Below are 16400 nucleotides of genomic sequence, written 5' to 3'. Positions count from 1 at the left end.
ATTATTTTTTAAAACAAAAAATAAGAGAAAAAAACAGTCACCAAACATACAATAAGTGTCCTCCACCTATACATGAAAATGCCGCCCACACCATAGGCGCACGAACACAGGATGACAGCCCTGGTGTTAAAATCAAAGAAGGCGAAGCGTTTTTTAAATCCTATAAAAGGTATATACCACGCGTTGAGCATCTAACGGTCACGCTCAGAGACGTACCAATCTTATCAGGTGTCTATCCACCATCAGTCTATATTGTACTCCACAGCACAAAATATATATAACTCAAAACAACTCACACCAAACAACCCCAGAGCTACTTTTGATATTGCTAACTTTTGTTTTCAAAAAACAAAGTGGGGTCCACATGCTACAACCTTAACCTATGAGTCTATGACCTATCAGCTTTATTTTATTTTATTTATTTACGTAGATTTTTTGTTCAAGGACTTAGGTGTTGCCTTAACTGAAAGTAAAAATTGTAGTAATAAAAATAAAATCTCCTAAATTTTGAGAATTGGGTATCCCCGGCCTCAGCCCCAGGTGCTTCTTCGCAGAACCAAGGGTCTAAGGTCTGTATTTTTGTTGTTCTGAAAAAATTAAATTTTGTTTCTGTCTTCTTCCATGTTATTCAATTTCGCTTTTTTATTCCATCTGGGTCTTTGTGTGAATGATCATTTACATGCTCATTGATAATAATTTTTATTATTATTTTGTATTGCCATTCTTGATCCATGATTTTCTTTTACATTAACAGTCTTCAATTTTCATCGGGAAATTTCGATTTTCCTTTTATTGTTTCATCGGAAATTCCTTTTAAAAAAAAAACATATTTGATTTTTGACACAGCCGGTGTTTGGAAATCATATTTAAGAATATATTTGTTTTAGGATTAATATGATTCTTGTTTCAAAGCTACCTGTGTGAATTTCAGTAATTAAAGCGTGAATTTTGGAAAACAACTTTTTACTTTCTGAGAGTGTTAGGGGCATCGTTTGAGCAAAAGGGCATTGAAATTAAATCATGGTTGTCTTTATATCTTGTTGTAATGTTCTTGTTATTGTTGTTGTATAGGATTTGGAAGAAATTTGCTTATGTTATACCAGATTGTTGAAAATTTGTGAAAGTGTGAAATTTGGCATGCAATTTTAGTATGATTAGTTTGCAGTACTTAGAATATTCTGGAATTAGCATGTTATTGTTTCTCTTCATTTTAAAGAGTTTTGAAGGTTGTTCCTGTTTCTCTTTTCAGGTTTCCAATTTTATTGATTTTGAATTTCCAATCGCGCACACTTTCAGCATTCTCTAGTTGGATCTTTTGCTGAAAGAGAGAACGGAGAACCCAGGGAATGCTGAAAGATGTGCCTGACTGTTCAGGATTCTGTTTCCAAAGCCAAGGATATTGACTCTTCGATAGAGCTATCCTTCTTTATTCGTGATGAGACTGGAATTATAAATAAGAGTCCATCTGCTCTTGGTTCCAAAAAGACCGAGGGGCCTACTTGTCATTGTAGAATGACTGTTGATGATCTTTCTGAAGATGGTTGAGTGCTTATACTGATTATAACTCCTGCACTGTAAATCAAATAAGTTGTGTTAGCAGGAGTAGGGTTGAGTTTTTGTGTATTAGCGTATTAGGTATTTAGGTGTTGAAGCTTGGAATGGAAAATTCATCGAACGTGTTGTTGAAAAGATATGAATTAGGGAGATTACTAGGCCAAGGAACCTTTGCCAAGGTTTATTATGCAAGGAGTATAGGAACAAATCAAAGTGTGGCCATTAAGGTAATAGACAAAGAAAAGATTATGAAGGTTGCGCTCATTGATCAGATCAAACGAGAAATATCTATTATGAGACTGGTTAGACACCCTAACATTATACATCTCTATGAGGTCATGGCCACCAAGACTAAGATTTACTTTGTTGTGGAATATGCTAAAGGTGGTGAGCTATTTAACAAGGTGTCTAAAGGAAAGCTAAAGGAGGATGTTGCACGGAGATATTTTCAGCAGCTGATCAATGCAGTTGATTTCTGTCACAGTCGAGGTGTTTATCACCGGGATATAAAGCCTGAGAATCTATTACTAGATGAGAATGACAATCTAAAGGTCTCTGATTTTGGGTTAAGTGCCCTCACTGAATCAAAGCGCCAAGATGGGCTACTCCATACCACTTGTGGCACTCCTGCTTATGTTGCTCCTGAAGTCATTAACAGGAAAGGCTACGATGGGGCCAAAGCTGATATATGGTCTTGTGGGGTGGTTTTGTATGTCTTATTGGCAGGTTATCTCCCATTCCATGACTCAAATTTGATGGAGATGTATAGAAAGATTGGCAAAGCAGAATATAGGTGCCCTAATTGGTTCCCCCCGGAAGTGCGCAGGCTGCTGTCCAAAATGTTGGACCCAAACCCCAACACTAGGGCTTCCATGGCCAAGATTAGGGAAAGTTCTTGGTTCAGAAAAGGATTGAGCTCTAAACGTACTTCACCTGAAAGGAAAAGCAAGGGTGTGAGTCCTGATATGGATGCTTCTGTTCCCTGTGAGAGTAGCAGCATGGCTAGTGATTCAAAGCAAGAGTCAGCTAAACCTTCAAGCTTGAATGCTTTTGATATTATTTCCCATTCTGCCGGGTTTGATCTGTCTGGTTTATTTGGGGAAGATCATCGAAGGAAAGAAGCAAGATTTGCTTCCAGCAAGCCTGCTTTGGTCATTATCTCTAAGCTGGAAGAAATTGGTAAGCGACTAAAGATGAAAGTGATGAAGAAGGAGGCAGGTTTTTTGAAATTGGAGGGACTGAAGGAAGGTAGGAATGGGATCTTGTCCATTGATGCAGAGATCTTTGAGGTCACTCCGTCTCTTCATTTGGTGGAAGTGAAGAAAGCAAATGGGGATACCTTAGAATATCAGCAAGTATTTACAGAAAACATAAGACCTGCTCTCAAGGATATTGTTTGGGTTTGGCAAGGTGAGCAGCCACCACAGCAACTGCAAGAGCAGCAGGAGCAACAGCAACAACAGCAGGACCAGCATTAGCAACAAGAACAATGAGAATACAATTCCATATTTCCCATGGCCTCATATGCCTGTTTGTATATTTGATAATCTGCCCTTTTATGTTTTTGTTGTTGTTGTCATAAACTCTCGAGTCTTTGTTGTATGTGTTTGATCTTTTCCAACGGATAATGTGATTTTCCTTTTTGATTATTACTATACAGGTGCCTAATTACATGACACATTTGAGTGATAGTATCCGGATTCGCGTGCAGTAAAAACTGGATCATTTTCCCTTATTAGTTACAAGGATTTAATTGGTAGTTTTGAAATACTAGGAATCAAATTGCAAATGACTAAATATTGTATTACTGTCCTAAAATGCACAAGAATCAAACACTTAATTAGGCAGCTCTAGTTGGGTTACCTTATACCTTTTGGCCCCTTTAAAATAAAATCCTTGAAATGCACTGGGGATGCTAGATAGCGCCATAAATGTTTTTGTGAAATCCAAGTCCATCTTGAGAATATTTCATTTCCACGATGTATCTAATGACTAACCAGTTTCGGCACTTAAAGTTGTGTTCCTAGCTTTAAGACAGAATATGAGAATAATACTTGATTATTTTCAGACAAGAGTCGTGAATCACGTCCAATGCACAAAAACACTGGATGCAAGCCAAAATCCACAATTAAATTAGACAGTTTTTCATATGTAATATTAAATTCCAAAGTATACATCTAAGCATGTTCACTAACAAATTAAAACACTCGCATCAAAGTGCTGCTCTCGTGGCAAGATTTGAGATTGTTGCTCGTGATAAACACCCATCTTTTTTGCCCAACCAGACACGTATCGCCTTGCATATGTATTTCTCTCATCTTCTTTATACAGTTGTCCTTATAATGCAGTTCAACTTCACTTTTGTTGTTCATGTCCTCTATTGATTACGTCTGGTTTGATTGATGTTGGTGAATTTTTAAGGGCCACACGGCAAATTTCTATCTGGCTTTTCAAAGATCCTTTTGTTGCTGTAAGGTAGACGAAATTTGAATAACGGGACCCGCGTTGATTCTTATTGTCAAGAAATAAAGCAAAGGCCAATAGTGCAGTAATCATGTGACTCAAGAAACTTGGTCCCACGTTTTTGAGGCTAATAATTCCTCCAAATGGCTTTCATTTGGACAACCTTGTTTGACAATGCTGGTTTGGTTACTTTCAAGAAAAGGTATTGTTAGTACGCTTGGTTTATGTGTGCGCTTTCGTTTGAATGTTATTCAAGGATCAAGAAAAGTGGTGATAATATTTTGGAATATCAGCCTTTACTGGAAACATCGTGTACATTGGTTGGCCTCAAATCCTTACACCAAATTAACACTTCAAAAGGTTAATCATTGCTTGGTTACAAGTCGGTTGGATATGAACGTATTTTATCAATTATTGATTGAAGTGCACAATGCAAAGAATCCAAAAAAAAATATTACTTTTTTTGTTTGTTCCTTATAATAATTTCTTAATGAATAAGTAACTTGGCCATTAAAAAATAAAACTCCAAAGTTTGATTGTGATGGACCAATAAACTACCGCAACTCACGCAAAAGTGAAAGATATTTATCTGGGAGTTAAATCAAGGTGTACAAATCATTGATCATTATCTACAACGTATAGGTGTCATATTCTAGCTATTTATATCACTTCCTCAGGTGAATTATGAATATCAAGAAATGAAGTGTATGGACTTGTCAAAAGAAAATTGGCATTGACAACACTTATATGATGAGTGGAGCAACCCAACAAACTTAAGAAATTAAATTATTGATGAAGAAATTACTAGTTTTTTTTTCCCCAATATGTCAGCAGTTGTCCTGGCTAAACACTTAATTACAAAGTCATCAATTTAATATTTGTGTTTTTAACAACTTTAATCTCTGATCATGCAATATATGGCTACATTGCTATGAAAATTTTTCATATGTGTAGAGCATTTAAATATAAAATTAAGAGTGTTAAAAACTTGTAAATTTTAAATGAAGTTGTTTTTGTCGAATACATATTGTGTTGACCGGCCCAGAATAACAAGTTAGCTGGGCCTTGGGCCCGTCCAAGGACAATCCTATCCGAAGAGACGCGCGGCCCGTAAATCCCTGCCCAAGCCAACTGGGCAAAGAAAATACGTCCGAGGAGTAATTCCTCCTCGGACATCCCAAAGACCAGATCAATTCTGCATCCCAGTCACTGTAGCCCTCACTCCAAACACGTAAAAAGAAAGAAGGCTCAAAATATCCTAGAAAAGGCTGTCACCACCACATTAAATGCACCCCAACTACTCTCCTGGCCGCATTAATGAAGATAAGACCCCTGAACAGTGTTACCTTGGTCACTGCAACTCACAAAAAACTAGTAAGGGCGTCTGATAGGACAGGTGCTCAAGTGGGGGTTTGGATGATCAACAAGTGTAGGGCCCAGATGATAAAGGAAGGCGTATATCATATGTAAGAGTTCCCCAGAAAGGAGGACGAAGGGGGAGGGAAGGAGAGAGAGAGAGAGGAAAGAAAGAAGTCATGGTATGAAAGCTTGTCCATGAATGAAACTTCGACTTAGACTTACATGTTCGTGATTTACGTTTCTAGATCCATCAAGAACATGCAACGAACCGTTTGAGCCAACTGGAGCCGAGTTCTTCATCCCATACTCTACAAACTTCATTGCGTGGGATTTCTTGGGCCAGGGCCTGATCATCCAGGACCGGGTTAACGAAAATAGTGTCCCTACAATTGGTGAGAATGAGATGCTCCTCGAACTAAGTCCGAGGAGTCAAACCTTCCAAACTACATCGACGTAAGGCTTATCTATACAGGCCAAACCTACCTTCGTATGGGCTTCCATAAAAAACATGATTAAACCGCCGCCCAACAATCAAGGTCCAGCCTCTCTATCCCACTCTCTATGAATCATATTGTTCGGGTCCATTACATATGAACCCAATGTTATCCTTGGGTCGTCAAAAATCGTGTCCCTACACATATCAATTCAATTTCAAACAGATTTGTTTAAAAGCTTGCTTAAATTTATGGTTTGCAATAATAGAGCCTAATCTAAGGACGGCGCGACACATTTTGGGGTCTAAGGACTCAATTTATAGTGGGCATTTTTTATTTTTAAATATTAATTGAATAATCTTTATATTTTGATAATTTTAAATTTAAAAATCTATTTTACTTGCTTTTTTGAGGTGCAAGATTACTTAGTATGTTTTTGTGTTCAATTTCCGCTAAGATTTCCATTTCAATTGGTAATATCACTAATCCACTTAATCTTTCTTGTGACATAATCAATTTAAAATAGGATTTTTATCAATTTTAATTTTAGATAACTTCTTTTTGAAAACACACATAAAATATCCTGTTGGTTAATATTTTATAAGCGACCACATGCATTAGAAAACGAATCTAGACTTTTTATATAATTTAATATATTAATTAGGATATTTTCATCTATTTATAAAATGCATTTTAAAGCTTTTAATTCTAAAAATAAAGCTAAACAATTAATATTAAAATAAATATCATGTTTGAGATGGTCACTGTGTCTTTTAGCAATGTTAAATTTCAAGTATTGCACAATAAATTTCAGTAATTAATTTGTCTGGAAAATATTAATTCTAATTAAATATTTTTTTTATGGAGAGAAAGGAAGAGCAAAAATTTTGACAGATTAAAAATGTAGGGATAAGGGCCCAAAATTATATATTGGGCCTTGGGCCTTGGCCGAGAACGTTGGTTGGTCCGAGGGCGAATAAAGAGTAGTGAGGGTGTTAAGCTTAGAGTCTCATGAGTATGTTGCAAATGGAAAGGTTGGGGGAGGTGGTCGAGTAGAAGTATCTCCTCAAATAAGCGAAGCACAAACCAAATGTATATCTTATCGTTCAAAGTGACCTTCTAGGAAATTCCACTGATAGAGACGTGCATTATGAACGTACAAGAGGGATGGAAGTCCAAAAATATCTAAAGAAAGGCTGCTGCCACCGCATTAAATGCTTTGCAGCTAACTTTCTGACTGCATTAATGTGGAAAATACCCCTAAACAGTGATGCATTGGCTACCCCAACTCATAGAGGGCTTAAAGGGGTATCCGATGGGATAAGCACTCAAGTAGTGGCTTAAATAATCAACAAGTTTAGGACCAAAATTGTTCAAAGGGAACTATATAATGTAAGAGACCCTCCATGGATCGAAAAGGAGGGAGAAACACTGTAACAATCAAGAAACAAAACTTGTAATCAAACTTAATGCTCAATACAAAAGAGTTGATCTCCTTGGACTTTGTCGAGGGTGATTTTCTTAAAATTTAAACTTATCTATCTTCATTCTATTGTCATCAAGATCTATCTTTTTTGTTGACTAATTCACTAAAACCCAGTTTTCCAACCCATGGGCTTTTTGGGTTGAAGTCCATTAGTTTTTTAGGCTAAGGACTCAAATCAGATCCTTACAAAAAAAATTTACACAAATAAAATACTACAAACATAGTAAAACATATTAATAGAATGCATAACATTTGAAAAAAGTATAATATTTATAAATAAAAAAAATAAAATTAAAAATTAAAAATTAAAAAATTATTCATTAAATTTTTAGGCTTTAATTAAAATTTATACATTGTAAGACAATAGAAAAGGCATTTTATTGGCCAATAAAAGAGGTTTCTTTTTAAAAAAAAATTTAAGACCTTACTTGCAATACTAAAATTCAAATAGAATATTAACAGACAAATAGATGTAAATATATTCTATTTTAGGAGGTCATCTTCCATTTGGGGCTTCGGCGGCCTAATGGTTGAGCCGCCATGAGCAGCAACGGAAAGCAATTCAACTTTATTATTTTGGAATAATTATTACAATGTAGCTGATGGATCTTCATTATTTTGTTCATTCCATGGTGAACACAGTGTACAAACTACAGTGTATTATCTTGCAAAGACAAGTGTCATTATTCCTAAGTGATATGTCCAACTTTCTATAATTGGACAAAATTGGGAGATTTAGTCAGGTCGATAATCTCAGGACGGACAGTGGAAATTCTTCTCTTCTTTTCGTATAAACTAGTTCTGCAGTCAGGAGATGGAGTTGACACATCTATTATCTCAACTTGATGAGGCACCACCATACAGCTGCTGCTTGGTAATTGATTGTTTATCACAGTTGTGAATACATTCCTTGCCGGCTGATGCAATTCAACACTACAATCATTAATCATATCTCTATCTTCAGCAATTTCTTTTACACTGAAAGAGCTAGTGACAATCGAAGATGATGTGCTCATCAGTGATTTGACAAAACTAGATGGCTGTGAACAATCTTCTCCTAGTTCCTTAATCCTGTTATAAAGGCTGTCAGTTGTGGTGTCAACACTATCCTCAAAATCTGCTGATATTCGAGCCATAAAATCTGCTACTGTATCTTCTACAAACTCACTGGAACTTCTACCTTCATCACATTCTTCCTTATTGGCCCAGTCATCTTCATTTTCACTTAGACTCTCATCTATTTCAGTATAACATGGAAGGTCCTCCATTGAGCAAACTTGGACCTTCATATGCTCAGGCAAGCTTGGGCAACCAGCGGAATGGGTTGTGTACTTTGTTGAAAAAAAGTTTACAGTGATGTTCAAGCTGATGTATTACAAAAATCAATATTAATTAGCAAACCATTTAGTTACAGTAAATTAACCCCTTGTGTATTAATTTGAGTGACATAAGATGATACCTTTGCCAGGCTGGGAGGGTGAGCATTGTATATGCAAGTTTGACCTTATTTGCAATTCCAGAGAGAGATTTAAAGTTTGCTGCTGCCTTCCTTACAGCCAGTGATTCATGTGGGTGCTGCCAGGCCCATTCAAACTACATGTTTAGAACATTTTAACTCATTAGCAGCAGAATTCCTTATTTCACATGTGGCTTTGTAATAAAGATAAAACTCATAAACAGCAGATATCATATTAAGATTAAACTTTGAGACAATGGAAAATTCAAAACTATCAATAGATACCTTTTGGAATGGTGCACACTCATTAAAAAGGCAAAAGAAAAAAGAAAATTGCTTAGGGCTATATCCCAAATTGCCCACTTGTATCAGTTATCATAAACCTACTACACAAACAACCACCAATTGAACAAGTTGCTTGAGCAAGATGTAACAATATGTGGACGAACTTAATCAATGAGCTATACAATACGAACTTCACCAATAAAACATTAGAATCATTCAAACATTCTAGAGATGGCCAGAGTCCATGAATAGGCTTAGGGCTAATTTATTGCAGAGGATGAGGAAAACAAGTGAAGCGCTATATTATAAAGAAATTATGCAGTTCAGAATAACCAATAGCATTTTTTTTAATCAAAGTGGGATTCTAAGTTAATCCATTCACCCAAAAGAGATGTCAATCAACAATGATTACAAGGAAATAGCACAACAATTGCAAGATTGTTCAACACGGCCTGTATCTGGGTTATTGTAATGATTGGTAACAGAAAAGATTCATAAAATATATGCCATGGTGAAAGTCACACAAAATGCTTTTTATACGACTTCACAGTGGATTGTCAAAAATTGCTTGATGGCCAATCTAGTTCACATCCATAAAAGGAATGAAGTGTGATAACAGATTTCCAAAGGGATCTCTGCAGTATTGAGTAACACCCATAAATAGTCAAATACCAACACCATTGAATACCCAAAACTGTCATTCCCACAAATAATATAAATAAAAGTGTAGCACCAATGAGGCTGCTTTGGCTTAGTATAGGCACAGTACAGAAATTGCAAATTTCAACAGATCAATACTCTACTATATACAGAAACAGCATGCCAAAGAGTAAGGTTACAATAACAAGGCATTATGTGTTTCTAAACTTGAAGGGGCATTGGATTCGCGGAATACTAACAAAATTCCTAAACTCTTCAGAAACTTAATGTGATTGGCAAAGTTTTTTCCCTCAAACTTCTCACGTGTGTCAGTTTGAATGGTGATAATTACCACCACCAACAACAACAACAACATCAATAGGGACAAGGTTCAGCTTGCAGAAAGTTAAGTCCAAAATTACCGATACCAAAGGCAATTGCTAGTCAGTCTTGTAACTAACAAAATGAAGCAGCTAAATAAAAACCAAGAACCTCACCACAATCTTGAAACATACTAAAAGCATCATGGTACTAAATATGGGTGCTTTATAAGACAATTTAACAATATCTAATAGTTTACATAAAAAAAAATATAATAGTGCAAAGAATAGAAACCTGGAGAGCAGAGACATTTGTTGGGAAGCCATAGATGCACAAGACCATTTCCCAGGGTCTCTTCTTCTTGGTTCTGAATGCCCCACTCACTATTTCACCATTGTGTTGCCTGATTCGACGCCGCGGATTCACTGTAAATCTGTGATTGTGATTGTTCAAAATCAAATAAACGATAAGTCACGCTAAAAATCTAATAACCCCACACCACAGCTGAATCAACAAGCAGCAGAGAAGATTGCAATTTCAAAAAAAAAAATGGTAATCTAAAGAATCAAAATATTGAAGAAAGATTGAAACTTTAGCCCAATTGAGTGAAATGAAAAAGAGGGCAAACCCTTACCCGATGTAGGTGTGGCCTTTGTGGCGTGGGCTGAGAGAGAGCAATAGATAGCAAGCGAAAAACCCTTTCCCTTCTTTACCTATGTTTGCTACTCCGCCTTCTTCTTTGATTAGGGTTTCCGTGGTCTCCGATCGTCCCCTTCTTTTCCTCATCTCTCTCTCTCTCTCAAAAAACGCTCACAGTGACAAAAAGGATGAACTGAAATTCGACCGTTAGATATATTCCTTTTTCTATTAATTATTAATACAGATAACTACGCAAGTTTGAAATTGACGCAAAGACTTTTTTTTATTATTTAAAAAAAACAAAATGTTAAATTACAATTGAACCCATGTGTTTTGAAATTTGAACCAATTATTACAAATCAGTCCATAAAGTTTTGATGTTACATTTATCCCCCTAAAAGTTTGCAATAAAACATAAGCATTATCTCTCACATATGTGATATGTATACAACAAGGTTGTTGTTGTCGTCTAAACGATTGTCGTTTTCTACTCTTGTAGACTCTGGCAAAGAGAGGGGGGTCATGGCTCCCCTGGGTTTTGAAAAAACCCCTCCTCTTCCTTGCAATTTCTATGGAAAAATAAAAATTATATATTGATTGATGCATATTAGCCCTCATGAGAAAGTAGTCTGGCTTCATTATTGCTTGTAGATAAGCATTGCAATCAATATGACTGTTGTCAATGTCCTAGCTATGTGTCTCAACCGTTCAAGCATTCCATACCACAAGTTGTGCAACCTTTGAACCACTATTCACAACCCACATGTCTAATCCTTATTGGTCGGTAATGGGATTAGTTAGAAGGTTAATTTTCTATTAGAAGTTTAGAACCAATGGCTATTTATTAGAGATTATTAGAAGATACGTTTGACCCTATGTAATTATATTTTTGAAAAAAATTTATTAAGATAATCAAATTTGGAGTACATCATCTATCAAAACGAAAGTAAAATAAGAGATAAATCCTCTAACCAAATATCATTTATACAATAGACTTAACATGAACAACCACTTCAAAAACCAAGACTTCTTCAGTAGTACATGTTCTTTTAACAGGTAAGGGCATTCTCATCAAACATGTCAAAAAATATAGTATTTAGCATCTCAAAATACTACTTTATTTATTTTAACACTCCACTTTATAATACACTCAACATTAAAGGTTTTATTTTTTTTACCACTTCAAAGTGAGAGAGAGAAAGTAGTGGAGAGAGGCACAGGTTCACAGGACAAGAGAGAGTGAGAGAGAGAAAAAAATAATAATAATAAAAAAGCTCTAGCAACTTTTTATAGTAGGGTGTCAAAGATGACACTCCATAGCAAAGATGTCAAAAATTTTAAGAATAACATGTTTGATGTAGATGATATTTTAAGGGGATGAGAGCTAAAATTAGGATTTAGCATTTTTCACTTCTTTCATGTTAATGCTCTAATGGGTTTAAGGAAAGAATGTTAGGCTGAGAATGATTCACACGTCCATATATGCTTGCCTTTTCTACCAACATGTCTTTCTTGATCCAATAACAGAGAGATTAGACACGTGTGTCAATTTGAAATCAGCGTCCTAGACTTACTTTAAAATAATTTTTTTAGAAAAAAAAAAAAAAAAAATCGACTTGAAAAAACGTAAAACCATTCTAGTCCATACAGTTTTGATGTTACATGTATATCCTATAAGTTTGGAATAAAATAAAACCACTAAAATTCTATTAAAAATAAGCGTTATCTCAATTATGTGATGAAATCTATATGACAGGGGCTGTCGTCGTCGTCGTCTAAACAATTGTCATTTTCCACTCTCATACAAGCATTACTCATGAACTTGTTCATTAATCATTAGAACATTATTTTTCTTGGACTTGATTCATTCAATACTTGAGTCTAGACTTTGAATTCTAACTTGTTTGTTAAATAATTATTTAGTAAAGCCGAGTTTACGAATAGCTCAGTTTACTTACAATCCTAAACCAAACAATTTGCTAGTTTAGAGCCAAGAACCTTAATTGGTTAGCACTTCTCAACATCAAAGTTCATATTCCTACTCCTAACTATTGAATTATCAAAAAATAAAAAATGCCGGTTTAGAAATAAATAAATTTTAATTTGAAGTTGCAAACAGGCAACAACTTAGTTTGCGCAAAGCTACTCTCCTTTGCACATGGAGTCGTGAAACATTTTAGATTTCGAAACTCCAAGCTTCTGCAAGTGCTTGATTTATAGATGAAGATAAACGTAATATATAATCCTTTCAAAACTCCAAGTTTGTGCAAGTGCTTGATTTATAAATAAATATAAACTTAATCTGCTCCAATTCCAGCAATAACATTTTTGTCCTCCAAACCATGAAGGCGTAAAAGATTTATATGTCCAAACTACAAATGTGTGCTAGATTCTCAAAAAAAAAAAAAAAAAAACATAAACAAAATACACTCATTTTTAATCTTCTACAAACCCTATGAATTCAGAATATTCATATGCTTAGGTAAGGAGAAAATTTCACTTTTATAAGTTCTTTTCCATTGAGTTTTCACCTTTATACTTCCTAAATAAATTTGTGAGTTCCTTCCCTCCATTGGCTAAAGAGAAAAGGAACGCTTATAATTTTTTTCATCATCCTCCAACCAGTCAAGATCAGCTCAACGCATTTTGAAGTTTAAGGCAAGGTCCTTTTTTATAACTTTTTTTTATTATAGTGAAAAAAAATATCCAACAATGGTCCTCGTTGAACATTTCTTTGCAAAACCATCAATTTAATATTTGTGCGTTTTTAAGAACTTTAGCCTCAATTAAATTGGTTTCTTTGTACTAATACCATAATAATCATGCAAAAATCAAGAAATAGTAACTAGGTTATCAGGGCCGGACCTTCCACTAGGCCAATTAGGTCATTGCCTAAGGCCCCCAAGTGGAAGGGGCCCAAAATTTTGAAAAAAAAGGGTAGTAGAAAAAATAAAAAATAAAAAATTTAGTTTTAGATGAAACTCCAAAAAATCTGATACATCCTTGTGACCAATGAACAAAAAATCTGTAACATTCTTGTAAACATTGGTACCCCAAAAAATTCTTTGGTCTAAACAAAATCAATTATCCAAAAAAAAAAATCATTCTTAACCTCTAGACAAATCAAAAATCAACTGGATAAAATGTAAATCCGATCTAAAAAATTACTCACAAAACAATTTCAAATCAGAACAAATCAAAAATCTCAAATTCCTAAAATTTACTCATACCTTTTCTCTCTCTCACTCTTGCTCTCTGCCTCTCTCTCTCAGCTAGATGATGATAGCTTGCAAAAATACTGTCTTAAACTTGAATCTTTTCTCAAACATGATGTTTATTCTGATATTGATGGTTTAGATTTATTTTAGAGTTAAAAGTTATATAAGAAATTTTACAAATAAAAGAATACACTCCAATTGACATACTAATATATAAAAATGTTAGATTCATTTTCAAATACATGCATTGCTTATAGAATTTTACTAACAATACTTGTTATAGTTGCTTTTGCAAAAAAAAGTTTTTCAAAATTAAAATTAATAAAATCATATCTAAGATCAACAATGTCTCAAGAAAAATTAAGTGAATTAGTTATATTATCGATTGAAAATGAGATATTAGAAGAACTTGAATACAAAAATTTAATTAGTCAATTTGCATTTCAAAACGCAAGAAAAATAGATTTTAAATGAAATATATTATAATATAAAAATTTTAAATAAATATTAATTTAATTAATACATAGATATAAAGAAGACCCCATTTTAGTTTTCGTCTAAGGCCCCAAAATGTCTAGGATCGGCCCTACATGTTATTAGTATGTTAAATGTCTTTCTTGCAAAATATGGTTACATTACTATGAAGATTTTTCATATACCCATAGTATTTCAATTTGTAAATTCTAAATGGAGTTGTTTATGTTGAATACCTCAATTTAGATTCATTCACTGTCTACAATAATAGGGTTTAGTCTAAGGCTGACTCAACACATTTTGGGGCTTAAAGGGACAATTTATTGTGGGGACTTCTCTTATTTTTAAATATTAATTGAATATTTTTTATTTTTTTTCATTTAAAATTTTATTTTACTTAGATCCAAAATTATGTCTTTGTGTTCAAGTTCCACTAAGATTTCCTTTTCAATTGATAATATCGTTAATCCACTTAATCTTTCTTGTTAATAGTTTATTTTAAATAGTATTTTATCAATTTTAATTTTGGATAACTTCATTCCGGAGATGCAAATGTAAAATATATTGTTAGTTAATATTTACAAGCGACTACATGCATTAGAAAAAGAATCTAGCATTTTTATAGAATTTAATACATTAATTGGACAATGAATTTATATAATTTCCTTTGCAATTCAGGTATTAAACAATAGATTTCAATAATGAATTTGTTTGGAAAACTATTAATTATAATTTCTATTTTTGTATAGAGAGAAAGGAAAAGTAAAATTTTTGGGAGATTACAAATTATTAAACTCTAAAACTATCGCAATCATGGTAAAGTGTATCAATAGAATGCACAATATTAAAAAAAAAAAAAGTATAATATTTTTAAAATAATTTTTATTCAATAAATTTTGAGGCCTTAATTCAAATTTTTTACATTATAAGACAGATAGACAATACATTATATTGGCCAATAGAATTTTTTTTTTTTTTTTTTTTAACTAGGTGAGAGGCCTTACTTCTTCTTTATTAGTTGGCAAAAATGCAATTTACACTCGTTAACTTTGCCAAAAAATCATTTTAGTTCATTAAATTTGAAATTGGTCATTTTAGTTCCGCAACTTTATCCCAAAATCATTTTATTCCTATAAATTAGTCATTTTGAGTGATTTCTGGGCAAAGTTATCAAACCAGGTGAGTCCTTAGAGGACTAAAATAATTTTTGGGTAAAGTTATTAAACTAAAACGTGCACCTTCAAACTTAAGGATGAAAATAATTTTTGAGCAAAATTATTGGTCTAAAATGACAAATTTCAAACTTAAAAGACCAAGATAATTTGTAGCCATCATCATCATCATCATCATCATCATCATCATCATTATTATTATTATTATTATTATTATTATTCCTTACAATATCATAAGACAAATTTATATTATAATATATTCTATTTTAGGGTGTATTCTTCCATTTGGGCTTCTTATTAGGTAATTCAATATCAATGGCCTATTGGTTGAGCCGCTACTACCAAGCACTCATGACTCAACTTTAGTCCACAAGGTTCATATGGCTTCCAAGTGGGATTTACGAATATTAAAGATCACGAGTGACTAGTAACTACCGTGAAAGAGCATATTAGATACAATATTATTTTTTTTTAAGTTTGGAAAGAAGCCAACGGTGTGATGAAGATAAACGTGTAACATAAAGAATATTATCCATTTCAAAAGATACTGCAATAGGAAAATTGGGTACTGCCGACAATATCATAGTTCATTCTCAATCTCAATGGGACGAATATTATGCTAGGTTCATTTCAAGTTCAACAACCCCACAGCCCAAACTTTTATTTTGTCCATCTTCTTCTTGATGACCAAATGAAACATTGGATGATTTATACAATCATGAATCCCGATACCCCAAACAGATTTTGCCACGCTATAATTAGATGTAAGAGGTAAGGTTCTGTGAAGAAGAGTTACACAAGAATCTTGTTTTCACACTACCCATTTAAACAAAGTATCATTTAAGGCATCAATAATCATAAAATCGAATCTGACAATCTACCATGAAAGCTTCTTCTGAG

At 33.8% G+C, this 16400-nt stretch overlaps 2 protein-coding genes across 2 annotated transcripts; one reads left to right on the top strand and one right to left on the bottom strand.

The window, feature by feature from the left end:
• Positions 1–318: 318 nt before the first annotated feature.
• On the top strand, positions 319–3230 carry LOC115984792 (CBL-interacting serine/threonine-protein kinase 10). The gene is made up of 2 exons (XM_031107799.1): positions 319–569; positions 1250–3230. Exon 2 carries the CDS (start codon positions 1659–1661, stop codon positions 3030–3032), a length of 1374 nt encoding a protein of 457 aa, XP_030963659.1. The 5' UTR covers positions 319–569; positions 1250–1658; the 3' UTR covers positions 3033–3230.
• A 4593-nt stretch (positions 3231–7823) lies between these two features.
• Positions 7824–10852, bottom strand: LOC115984802. Its single transcript, XM_031107807.1, has 4 exons — positions 10632–10852; positions 10292–10430; positions 8756–8889; positions 7824–8661 (listed from the first exon to the last, which is right to left on the bottom strand). Exons 1-4 carry the CDS (start codon positions 10781–10783, stop codon positions 8007–8009), a joined length of 1080 nt encoding a protein of 359 aa, XP_030963667.1. The 5' UTR covers positions 10784–10852; the 3' UTR covers positions 7824–8006.
• Positions 10853–16400: the final 5548 nt, after the last annotated feature.

This window comes from Quercus lobata, chromosome 1, assembly GCF_001633185.2.
Source record: "Quercus lobata isolate SW786 chromosome 1, ValleyOak3.0 Primary Assembly, whole genome shotgun sequence".
NCBI lineage: Eukaryota > Viridiplantae > Streptophyta > Magnoliopsida > Fagales > Fagaceae > Quercus > Quercus lobata.
Note: the sequence above shows the minus strand (reverse complement) of the source record. Positions and strands in the feature narration are given on the sequence as shown.